This window comes from Lepidochelys kempii, chromosome 12, assembly GCF_965140265.1.
Source record: "Lepidochelys kempii isolate rLepKem1 chromosome 12, rLepKem1.hap2, whole genome shotgun sequence".
NCBI classification, from domain to species: domain Eukaryota; kingdom Metazoa; phylum Chordata; order Testudines; family Cheloniidae; genus Lepidochelys; species Lepidochelys kempii.
Genome location: NC_133267.1, coordinates 4593147 through 4605755, shown reverse-complemented (window position 1 = coordinate 4605755; position 12609 = coordinate 4593147). Strand labels below are relative to the sequence as shown.

Sequence of the window (12609 nt, the reverse complement as noted above, 5' to 3'; positions counted from 1 at the left end):
ATTTTTCCACATCCTTCTTGTAGTGTGGGGCCCAAAACTGGACACAGTACTCCAGATGAGGCCTCACCAATGTCGAATAGAGGGGAACGATCACGTCCCTCGATCTGCTGGCAATGCCCCTACGTATACATCCCAAAATGCCATTGGCCTTCTTGACAACAAGGGCATGCTGTTGACTCATATCCAGCTTCTCGTCCGCTGTAACCCCTGGGTCCGTTTCTGCAGAACTGCTGCCGAGTCATTCGGTCCCTAGTCTGTAGCGGTGCATGGGATTCTTCCGTCCTAAGTGCAGGACTATGCACTTGTCCTTGTTGAACCTAATCAGGTTTCTTTTGGCCCAATCCTCTAATTTGTCTAGGGCCCTCTGTATCCTATCCCTACCCTCCAGCGTATCTACCTCTCCTCCCAGTTTAGTGTCTTCTGCAAACTTGCCGAGGGTGCAATCCACACCATCCTCCAGATCATTTATGAAGATATTGAACAAAAATGGCCCGAGGACCAACCCTTGTGTGTATATATAGTAACAAGACCATAGTATCTGGGCACTGATGCTAAATTATGGTTTGTTGGCAATCTGAAAAGATTACTTACTATGCTGATTTAAGCAAATCGTATCGTTCTCCCCCCGGAGCCTCCCCCCCCCTCCTCCCAGTCAGTCATGGTCTCTAACCTATTTAGCAAAGTTCCTCCATCTACTTTTGTAAACTTGACTTTATGCCCAGTGTAGTGGAAAACGGAGGAGTGATGTAAGATTTTTAAAGAGACAAGGTGGGGGATGTAATATCTTTTATTGGTCCAACTTCTGTTGGTGAGAGAGATCAGCTTTTGAGCTGTCATTAACAGATACTGCAAAGTAAAGAATATTTTGCTCAAAATAACGACCTAGTAACTCTTTCCATTTTTTCTATACATCTGTGAATTTTCTTACAATGTCAAATAACCGACCTTAAAGGTGACCTGCAGAGTATTTTTGAGCAAGTGGGTCTCTGCACCTTTTTCTTTCTTTATGATGAAAGAAACCATGAGAAGGCTTTTCTTTTCCTGGTTTTGATGATGGAGTTTTTGGAAGTCTCAGACAATGTCTGTTGTCAGCTCTTATATCTTAACCAAAGGGAAGGAGGAGCTGGATCTTTAAGAGACTTCCTTTGTCAAAATATTAACTAGTCATTGAGAATAAATGGTTGTAAAAAAAGTTTTAAGTTGTCTGGCTAAAAAATCCCTTCTGGCCATTGCTCCAGCTTTCGTTTTCTTGGTAATTGTATTACTGTTTTTCCAGTTGCTCTACAGCCTTCCAGAGCAGTTGTGAAAAACAAGCAGACACTTCTTTTCTAACCAGTCTTTCAGGTTTTTTCCTGTCATAAAGAAGTAAAAAAGAACACCAGCCCATTTTTTTCTCCTTTCAGGTATCCTTTAATAATAATTGCTTGCCTTAATCTTGTAACAAAAGTAGTGAAACACAGATGCACTTCTGATCTTCCCCAGCAGATGTCACTGTGAGGGAAAGAACATATTTAAATGTTAATGAATTATAACTGAATGGTGCAGGTACTTTTCTTCTTGCAGGGGATGCCAAACTGCACAGCTCCGACAAGCATGCTGCTCCCACTGAGGAGTATCCTATTGACTGCTCTGCTCCAGTCCCACTGTCCTAGGTGCAAAGGGCTGAGAAGGGGATGCACCAGGGCCTAAAGGAGCATTCTGTTATCCTGTAGCCATGGAGCTCTGCAGATCCAACACACTGTAACATAGTGGGGATGGGCATTGTACTGGAATAAGATTGCTGAAGATCTTGCTGCCTCAACAGTGTTGGGATCTGAACTGTTTCCACCCCCTGAGATCCTCTCCACCATCACCACATTGCCCCTCCCCCAGCTCAGCCTTGCTCCCTTCCCCACTCTGTTTACATCTCCCTTCAAGCTTCTGTGCCCCTTTGCATCCCCCTCCACCAACAATGGAAGTCTGAGTCTGACAGTTGGGTCTACCTGGAACTCCACAGTCCATGTGGCTGCAGAACCATCTCCCCTCATCTTCCTTCCATTGCCTGACAGGCTTCCAATTCCCTTCCACCAACATCTGCCCTACCCCTTCTCTGCCTAAAATTCAGCTGACTATCTGTTCTTCCATCGCTCAGAGGGTCAGCATTGCCCCCTGTCCTCCCTCTGCAGCAGGTTTGAGTCAAGCTTTGCTTTCACATGGGAGGGTTCTTGCCAGCATGGAGGGGCAGAACAGGGCAATTTTTATATCTTCTTTCCTGCTAGCTTTCTGCTCCTGGCCCAAGTCCCTGACTAGATAAGCATCTTTCTCCTGTTTTCCTATATTCAAGCATCCCTGATGACATTTCATGATGACTCCTTCTTATTTACCAAGCGGTACAGCGATAAATGTTCATTGCTCTCTCTTGTTCTTATGGGGGGAGAATTGTGAAACTGGGTTGAGTGTGATCTGATCCTTCGTTTTTGCCTTAAGTTCACAGAACCCTTCTGTCAGGGCTGATTCCCCATTCTGGCACTTTGAGTGCAGAAGGTGGGGCCCGCAAGGTTTCTAAAAATTAATGCTGGCCACTCCAGGCTTGTATTAAACTTCTAAGGGTACAGCTCTTCTCTGACCTTGGATGGGTAGATGCTGCCACCACCCCAAGTGCAAAAACCCCCACTTTGAGAACTTAGGAAGGAGCACTTGGGAATTCCTTCCTGTCGGGTACCCTCAAGCCCCTTCACCAGGGAAGAGCTGAGAAAGGAAACAAAGGAAATCAGCTGGTGCCACCATCTAATTAAACAACATTATGCACAAACCTCTTAGGATGCACAAATCCAATCCGGTTCTTAAAAAGGTAAATTTTATTAAAAACAAAAAAAAAAGTCTTAAAAACTCAGACTATTGCTAGATTTTAAAAATAACCACTTATAAGGAGTAAGCATCAAAATAACTTTCTTGAGGTTCAGCTTAAAGGTTTAAGCAAAACAAAAGCACCCGGGGTTAGCACAGGGGAGTCCACAAGCCTTACAGAAATAAAAGAGATAAACCTAATTGCGTCTTCCTAGACATTTCCTGATCTACTTACATATCTGGGGTTTCAAATGAGTAGTTTCTAAGTATGACTTTATGATTTTTCATACCTGGCACAAGCTTCTTACAGCATTGCTGCTCTGTGTCTCCTCTTCAGAGAGGAAAAACCACAGACAGACAAAGGAGAGTCTTGTTTCAATTTTAAAAAGTTCTAGCCGTCCCATTGGCTCTTTTGGCCATGTACCCACTCACTTTCTTTTACCTGTGCATGCAGTCAGACTTTTTAACCCTTTACAGGTAAAGCAAGTAGAGAACAGCTACCAAAAGTGATTTTTGTAGCTAACTGGCTGGCTGGGTGTCCATAAAAGGACACCTCCCCCCCTTCATTTATCATACCTTCATTGAAAATATGCATTTGGATCTCTTTTGCTCTCTTCCTTGAAATCTGCTTTGGTTGGTAAGACAAGTGAGTGACACCTTCTTGTATTTACTGACCCCATCATTGCTTAGTTCCTCATTTCTGCTGCTCCAAAAGGTCGGAAACAGAAATGAATGTTACTGCTGCTAGGAGCTGAGCGTACCTGGATGATAACGCTAGAATGTTGGCCTGCACTAAAACCTTGGCTTGTTTGTTTTGATAGCTTGGAAATGCATCTGCCGGACTTTGTTCCTGAGGGCACAGTTATGACTGCATTACACATGAGTAGGAAGAAAAAGAAGTTCAGCATTTCTGAGTTTGAGAGAGGAGCAGATGAGCGACTTCCTCGAAAACTTGGTAAGGCAGATCAAGGAACTCCTTGCTTGACTCTGAACTCCAAGGTTTTCAGGGAGCTTCAAAAGAGATTTCTTGAACTCTACAACTGCAGTAGGTCAGCTCTGAGCAGCTTCTCTGTTCGGCAGTTCCGCACCAGGAAGCGGTGTGTGTGGCAAGTACAAAAGGGGCGCTCTGGAGGCGGGTCGAAGGCCATCTCTTCAGATTAAAAATAAACATGGTTGAGCTACTAAAACCACCCAAGTTGCAAGTAACTGGCTCCTCCCTGAGCAGCTCCTCCATTTGTGACTGTCAGGCTGGCTTACCATGTTGGTATTCTTCCACTTTGAATTCTAAATTTTAGCTTAGCAAAGAGAAGGTTAAGAGGCAACTTGATTAGTCTATAACGGGGGTGGGCAAACTTTGTGGCCCTAGGGCCACATCAGGTACAGAAATTGTATGGAGGGCCGTGTAGGGAAGGCTGGGAGGAGGCTATGCCTCCCCAAACAGCGAGGCGTGGCCTGGCCCCTATCCAGCCCTCTCCACCCCGGTCCAACCCACCCTGCTCCCCATCCCTAACTGCTCCCCTGGGACTCCCACATCCAAACACCCCTGCTCTCTGCCCCCCTGACCATTCCCCCCAGGATGCCAGTCCCCTATCCAATCCCCCCTGCTCCCCACCCCCTGACTGCCCTATCCAACTCTCCCTGCCCCATGTACCTGTGGGGTGGTGAAAAGGGGGGCTCAGTCCTTTCCCTGTGCGTTTCCCCTGCTTGTTTGGCTGCTCTCCCTGGCAGTTGGGCAGGGCTCACTCCTTCTCTGGGCTTGACTGCTGAGGACAGGGGCCAAGCGTGCTGGGGATGGAGGGGGGTGCCCCAGCTTGCTCTGCCCCTGTCCCCAGCAGCAGTGCCCAGGCCCCTTGACTGCCCCCCCTGCAACCCTCCTGGATATATTGTGACTAATAACGTAAATGGGGTTAATACTACTGAATGAGGTAGCTTCTCTTGCATTACGCTGTCTTTTGTATCAACGGTCTATTGCTCTTTCAGAGAACTAGCCACTAATATGTAGCATTGCAATTCAGAATAGGAATCGTGAAGCTGTCATTTTATTTTCCTAAAACAAACTGAAAATTAGTGAAATACAGGAAAATGCACTGAATATTTTTCTGTTATTTCTGCCCAATTCATGGTGCCTTAAATATGAGGTAGTGGATGTAGCATACTAGCTTTGCTCTTGGGGGATCGTAGTGTAACCAGCCCTGAAAGGTGGAGAGGGATAAGATTGTTCCCTCACACTAGTAATATCTGTACAGGTTGTGCCATACTCAGCTAATATGTGCCTCAAACTTTTTCCAGCCCAGCCAGCGTTGGACAACTCTTCTCTGACACGGTGAGTTAAACCACAAAGGCTTTTGCTTTTGACTGGCATGACTACAACTGCTCTGATTCATCAGACCTTCTCTAGCTGGGAGGAGCAGGCAGGATGGGCCAGTACACGGTCTTTGGAAGAGCTCTCTTGAACTCCACAGCTGCAGTAAGTCAGCTCTGAGCAGTTTCTCTGTTGGGCAGTTCTGCACCAGGAAGCAGAACTACCTATATCCAGCACTTCCATGCCCACTTTTTTCCCTTTCACAGCAACATGCAATAGGATCCTGTAGGTTGAACAGTAATGATAAAGCAGTTCCACAGTTTGATACCAGGTGTTGGTGATAGTTGATTGCATACCCTCTGATATCCTGGGGTTGTGGATGCAAGATGGTCTTTTAAATCAGTTCTGATTTGACTCCTCCCTCTCCATTGCCCCACACGTTCAGGCTGGATCCAAATCCTGTTGCTCTTCCATTACATTTCCAAGATGTGGCCTCCTCTGTCCCTACAGCTAAGCCTCGCCTAGGACCCTCATCAGTCCCCCTCAAATCCGTGCACAATGTAGCTATGGTCATTTTTGTCCATTATTTGGCGCACATCAGATCTCTCAGTCAGCTCCCCCTTTTCCACTGCATGTAGTTCAAGCTGCTTTTTCTCACCTTTTGAGACTCTCCACAATGCTGCTGCACCAGTGCTCTGCCAGTGATGCTATCCATGACTGCCCACAACCTCTGTGTTTTCTTCCATGCTGCTCATGCCTATGCCCCCCCACCACCCCCGGTTTGAGCCGAGCCTGTCCTTCCTGCCTTCAGATCTCTCCTTAAGACACACTTCAGCTGTGATGCCTGATGGAAAGGTTGAGGGACAGTCGGCCTTTATATCTGGCCTTTATTTTTATTTATTTTAGAATTCATAATGTGTACCTCTCCTCCGCTTTGTATGTTGCTTGTCTTAGCCGCTGCCCTGAAAAGTTTACAACCTGTTTCCTTGTGTGTGTCGACAGCCCCCAGCATTGTGGACGCTAACAGAATGTCAATATTAAATGCTTTCCCAGATGTGTTCTGAAGCCTTTTTCTTCCTGTATCTTGCAGGAGGGAGCCTATACGTTTATTTACTTTTTAAGGCTTCCCTCCTAGGTTTAAGGCTTCATAAGTGTTAGTCTTTTTTCAGGTACATCAACCATACAGCTCTCTGTAGGCAGGAAGCTGTAAAACATGTCACAATCATTCTGATTCACCTGAAATATGTAGCTTAATGTTAGATAATCCATTGTATGTTAAACTCTGTTGCTAAAGCGGACTGGTGTCAGATTATTTAAATTGCCCAAATGTGTTTCCACTCTCCTTATGCAGTTAAGGGGAAGAGGTGAGTTGTGTGCTGGAGATCACAGTTAAAATGGTTCTTAATTCTTGTTCTGCACCAGCTGTGGAAGGCGCAAATAATTTAAAATATTAAACCTCAGGGAATTTCCTACAAACACCCCTCCGTCCCTTAAGGGCTCATGTTAACTTTGGTTTTAGAATGCATCCAGTACCTTTCTGGTGGAGCCCTTTTCTGAAGGTGCTTGCTAACTCTTTTGACGTTGAACAGTATGGCACATACTAGCTGGAGGCATAGAGAAAGATCTCAAACTGCTCAATCCCCTCTTGAGGGATCTCAAGAAGGAATTAGGAGGAGAGGAGTAGGGAACTCAGTTGCTCACCAAGCAAAGTCACAACCGTGACAGAAATGGAGTTGATACATAATGTTATGAATACTGCAGGAGCTGCCAGGTGAGACTCTAGGAATGTTGATGTGTAACCTAGTTATCTAGAGAGACTGTACAACTTACATTGCGATTATAAGACTTTCCTGTGTGACTGTGTTGATCTAATTGTATAAAGCTGTGAGAAGAGCAAGCAGGGAAGCAAAACATTGGCTTCCCAGATAAGAGTATCTAGATAGATGATTATAGGTGGGTTGCAGCTGTTAGCTTATAAGATCCTCTGTCTTGTCTCCTGTTTACAAATCTTGTTCTGCAGTGCTGAGAATTAGAGAGCAAATGACTAAAAAGTTAAAAAGCCTTTCGGGGGTGGGAGGGTCCACTTGCATGCAGCTGTCTAAGCTAACAAGCTGGTATGGACAGGCTGTATGGAGGAGTCTGAAGGAACTGAGCCCCACAGATCCAGGGAACTCAGCCTTAGGGAAGAACTAGATATCCATGCAATATGCTTTATTGTTTTCAAGATACTACATCTCTGAACTATTATTCTAAAATTATACTTTAGTACAAGAAGGTAGTTAGGTTACTCGATTCCATTGTCATTGCTCTGCAGGGTATGAGCCTACAAAATTATGTTGACCTAACTTGTGTTGGCATACAGCCACCGCAGTTATTATAGTGTGTGTGTGTGTGTGTGTGTACACTTGGTTTCTTGGGTCAGCAGTGTGTGTCCTCACTAGTAGCACTTGTATCAATTTATTGCCATTGTAAGGAGTTGTGGGATGGCTCCTGAAAGCCAGTTACAGTCGTCAAAAGTAATGCAGTGTCTACACTCATGCTGGGTTGATCTAATTACATTGACTGTGACTTTAAGCTGCTCAGGGAGGTGGTGTTACTAAATCAGCATAGAGAGGCACTTACGTTGGTGGGAACCACATTTAAGTGAAGACACTTGCACAGCAAGGTCAACGCAAGGCCACTTATGTTGACCTAACCCTGTAGAAAATCTCCTCAAGTTAACACAATGTTTAAACCCCCATTCTTTGGCTACTGGCAAAAGTGATCTGGGATGGGAGTGGGAAACAGTAGGTCTGGAGCAGTGTTATACTCTGTCTCTTTTCAGGTCTCTTCAGATCTCTCTTGCTACCCCAGTACCACCAGAGTCTGTTGAAAAAAGAGGCTTAATCCGCAGGCCAAAGAATCGCAAAACTGTCAATGTGGAGGCTTTCGAAGGAGGCGTGGAACAGAATTTGTTGCAGATAAAAGGCAGTGGGTGTTGACTGTTATTTCTCCTGTTTTGGGCGAAGAGGGGTGTTGTGTGGAGAAGCAGATTGCTAGGGTTTCAGGATTTCCAGGCCACTTCCATGTTTACAGTGACATGGAAGTGATCCTAAACAAAAAGTTGGGAGGGGCACAAACCTACTTCTAGCTACTCTGGTGACTCAGCCTGTCCTTGGTGCCTGAGCCACCTTCTCTGAATATCACCGGTCTGAGTCTACTTCCATCCTGCTAATTAGCAGCCGTCACTGCCTAAACAGGAGTCAGGAGCGGTTCTGAATCCATGCTTCCTGTTTGGCATCTCCTTAGTGACACTGGCCTTAGGAGACCTGGGACTGAGGGAGGAGGTAGTGAGAACTGAAGTATAGTGACTGACTGATTTCAGTCACATCTATTCATAACCACAGAGCTGCTCGTCCTTTGGCTCCCTACTTCTGTACTGAGCCTGCTGTCATCGTGTCTCCACGATGTTCCCTCGCTGCTGGGAAGTGTTGCTTGCCACCTATTGTTTCACCACCTTTCTGCTCACGATGAAACTATGCAGGTGAAATGCAGCTGCTGGCATCAAGGCTGGAACTGAGGTGTCTGGGAGCACAGGCCCTTGTAGTCCTCTACCCCAGCAGCTGGGATCTTCCAGAGTAATGGGGTAGGGTGGGAAGTGCTCAGGAAGACCCACATGGCAATTTGATGATCTGGTAGCCAATTTGAGGCAATAATTTTGCTGTGTTTCAAATTAAAAATCTCTGTTGTTAGTGTGCATTGGCGTGTTAAACCCTTTAGTCAATTTTCCTGCTGTTTTTTACTTTTAGAAATTTCAGGACTGTCAGGTCACCCTTGCCCTAGTTTTGTCAGAGGGCCTTTGAGGGCTCTCAGAGCTTTGGTACTGGAGCTGCTCACCTTTCAGGATGTTGAATCTTTAGCAAAGATGTTGTTTCTCCATAATGTGTACTAGGCATTGAAGTTCAATAGGTGTTGACAAAGCCAGAGTTTTAAATAGTCTTGAGTAAAAATCTTTCTCTCTTGGGACATCATTGTTTCATTAGTTCTCCACCTTCCATCAAAAAGAAACAGAAAGGGCATAAGGCTAATGCATTTTTATTTTTTATACCTTTATAGAAACGAAACATCTGTCACAGATATCGCTAGGCGGATATACATCATTTTTTTAAAAAAAAAAGCCCAAGTAAAGAAAAGGACACTTTACAAGTAGGCTCATCACTAAACTCGCTCCCCCCAATCAGGCCGTCATCATTACACATGAGTCTGGTGCAGCACTCATGAGTTAATATGTGCATATGTTAGAATATTTTAATGTCAGTGTGAATTTTGTATGAGCTGTCTGGAAAGCCCAGGTTATTTCACTGCATCCTGTCCCTGTATCATCTGGGGCTCTGTTAAAGAGGTCCGAGCCGGATGTCATACCAGAAGATAGGTGTGCTCTAGACAGACTCAGCAGCACTGCGGCTTGTGAAAGCTTTGTGTGTTGGGGATACTAAGTTTAATCAACTCCCAGTTTTAAAACCATCCCTGCTCTGGGAGTGTAACATTTTTGCATTTTGCTCCAAGTGCTCTGGCTCTGTCAGACCAGTGGAGGAAGGAAATCCCATAATTTGGGGGCTCTCCACCTAGCAGGACCTGTCTCCGGTCCAGGAATGTTCAAATCTAGGGATTGTTGGGAAGGGCACCCCAGCTGCCTTCATAACCTATTTGATAAAATGCTCGTCACCGCAGGCTATGTCTACATTTGAAGCTAGGGGTGTGATCTCCAGCTTGAGCAGATGGTACTCGCATTAGGTGGTCTTGGGGCAGCATGCTAAAACCAGCGGCATGCCTGTGGTAGCACAGGCAGTGGCATAGATTAGCCACCCCATGCAGGTGCCCAGGGGGCCCAGCTGGGTTTGCACTTTGGGTGGCTAGCCCATGCTGCCGCAGCCCAAACTGTTGTGGCTATACTCGTAGTTTTAGATGAGCTAGCACAAGTATGTCTACTTGAACGGGAAATCACACCTCCAACTCCAAGGGCAGACATAGCCTTAGTGTGCTTTCATGGAACGAAAGAGGTGGCCAGAATCCAAAGTATTTCAGAGCTTTGTAAATAGCCTTTACTTTGAATGGCTTTGCATGGCACCCAGAAGCTAGCCCAGTCCTTGGCAAAGTGATGTTACATGCTCTTGGTGGCTAGCGCTACCAAATGGGTGGGCAGCACCACTGTTGCACAGCAGACAGTTAGCCAGGGCTCAGGACAGACTGAGGAATGCAGGCCTGGCAAAGACCCCAGAATGCAGAGACTGCCTGACTTTTATTGACAGCAGAACTGAGCGGGTTTCTATGCTTGTATCATTCTGTGGAAGATGCCTTGTTGAGCTACTACTGAATTATCTTGTCCTTCCAAACATCTCTCTCTTACTGGGCTTTTTAACTTCCTGGCCCTCCCTGGGGATTTCTGCTTTAATGGATGTCTTCCTGGTCAGAATTCCCAGTAACAGTCACTATTGCACTGAAGTCTCTGGCAATGCTACAACAGCTCTGCACATCCATTGTGTTGTCCCATAAGGGTGGAACCAACCATTCTCCTCTCTCTAGGTTAGAGGTTGTTATAGCTCTGATCTGATTTGTTCTACTTGCAGATTGGTTTGGAAGTCTCCTTTCTGTTCTCTAATTACTCTTGGCCCTAAGCAATCCAAGTGCATGAAAGACCTGTTCATGTGGGCCCGTGGCAGATGGGGAATTCCATGAGAACTTTACAGTACCTATTGGCAGAATGAAGTCTCCCAGTAAATCTTTGGGTGCCCTAGGGTTTGGAGAGCGATGTCTGCATTGTTCTGCTGCTCTTATCCAGAATGCTATGGGTTGGTGTATAAAGCACAGGTCCTTTTGGCTGGCGTTAAATTGCTATAAAGGCTTATGGATTGACATCAAGGGCAGGACAAGAGTTTTGAGTTAATGACTCTGTATACATGTCCTGCTAATGTATTTGCTTTCCTAGGACCCTGAATGATTCCACAGATTAAACTTATTTTAAAAATTTCTAACCAGCACAAAATTATCTGGCGGAGTCACAAGCAACTTCCATGATTGGAATGACCATGGGAACGAGTGATACCGAAATCATCCTCAGCAACACGGAGCTCTTTGCTCAACCGCAGCTCGGTGAGCAAAGCCAAGTGAGGTTTTCTGAACAAAAGTTCTTGAAAGGAAAAATTCCAGTGCAAGGGAGAAAGGCTTCTAATGCGGCTACTGAGGAGGGCATGCTGTCTGATGTGGATGCCGAGGATGGAATGACAGAGAGACTTCAGAAGAAGGACTTGGCCCGGGATCCTGAACACACTGACCAGATGGCCACTGAGTCTCAGGGACGGGCGGTGAGCCTGAACTCAGAGCAGCGAGAACATACCCGAGGGAGCAGTTATGCAGAGCAACTTCCTGGAGCAGATAGGCTGGTGGTTGAGTACCGTAGGAGCCAAAGAGAGTTGAGCTGGGACCTGCTCTGTAAGTTGCTTCCCCTATAATCAGAGAATGACTGTTGTAAACTAGCTTGCTGGATACATTAATCACACCTGAGTCTGGCACTTTGCCAGGCCCACCCTGTGTCCTCAAGCCCTCCAGGGGAAGAGAGTCCCCTGTCCTCCCCATTATGTCTACACAACAACTAGATGCCTGGGGCCAGCTTGTTCCAGCCAACTTGGGCTTGCGGGGCTTGGGCTGCGGGGCTGTTTCATTGCTGTGTTTTGGCTTGGGCCACAGCCTGGGCTCTCAGACCCTGCAAGATGGGACAGTCACACAGCAATGAAACAGCCCCGCAGCCCAAACCCTGCAAGCCTGAGTCAGCTGGTCCAGGCCAGCTGCAGGTTTTTCTTGGCTATGTAGGCATACCCTTAGTTGTCACCATCTCCCCTTCCCTGCCTAGCCCAAGTTCTCCCACAGTTGGGAGACCACTGCTGGCACGGGCTTTGCTCCCAGTTTCTTGTGCAGGCACTGCCCGGGGATCCCTGCCCCCACTGAGCAGAAGCTTCTTTAGGACCAACCCTGGTTGGTGGGTTTTATTTCTGCTATGGGGTCCTCCCCCATCCCAGTGCGAGGAAGACCTCCTCCCTTGTCATTTGGCGAGAAAGCAATGCCCTGCTTGACCCCATCTTTATTCCTGGCCAGTCTCCAGAAGACTGCAGGAGTGGGTTCTCCCTGGCAAGTGGGTCTCCCCACCAAAATACAGCAAAGGAGAATTATGGAGGCAGGCTGGAGCTGGAGGGGTGGATAGGGATACAGTCTGGGCCTGAGACAGGAGAACAAACAAGATTGGATGTTTTTCTAAAAGATCTGCTTTAGGAATTATTTTGGGGGACATTCTATGGCCTCTGCCATCTGAGTAGATGATCACAATGATCCCTTCTGGCCTTGGAATTGATGAATGTTTGAAAAAAGTCTTCTCCCCTCTCCTCACCTGGAAGTTAGGGGTCTTCCCCGTCCAGGATTTTATCTACTACTTTTGTTTCTAGTCCACGGTA

At 46.4% G+C, this 12609-nt stretch overlaps 1 protein-coding gene across 4 annotated transcripts in view; it reads left to right on the top strand.

Annotated features, from left to right (window-relative positions):
- The window catches only part of CENPT (centromere protein T), a 42100-nt gene that overhangs the window by 10399 nt on the left and 19092 nt on the right, over positions 1 to 12609 (top strand). For all 4 annotated transcript variants that reach the window (XM_073307232.1, XM_073307231.1, XM_073307233.1 and 1 more), the window contains 4 exons: positions 3648 to 3781; positions 5116 to 5149; positions 7953 to 8098; positions 11144 to 11596. In XM_073307232.1, the coding sequence (XP_073163333.1) occupies positions 3648 to 3781; positions 5116 to 5149; positions 7953 to 8098; positions 11144 to 11596 (767 nt within the window). The remainder of the gene's footprint in view (positions 1 to 3647; positions 3782 to 5115; positions 5150 to 7952; positions 8099 to 11143; positions 11597 to 12609) is intronic.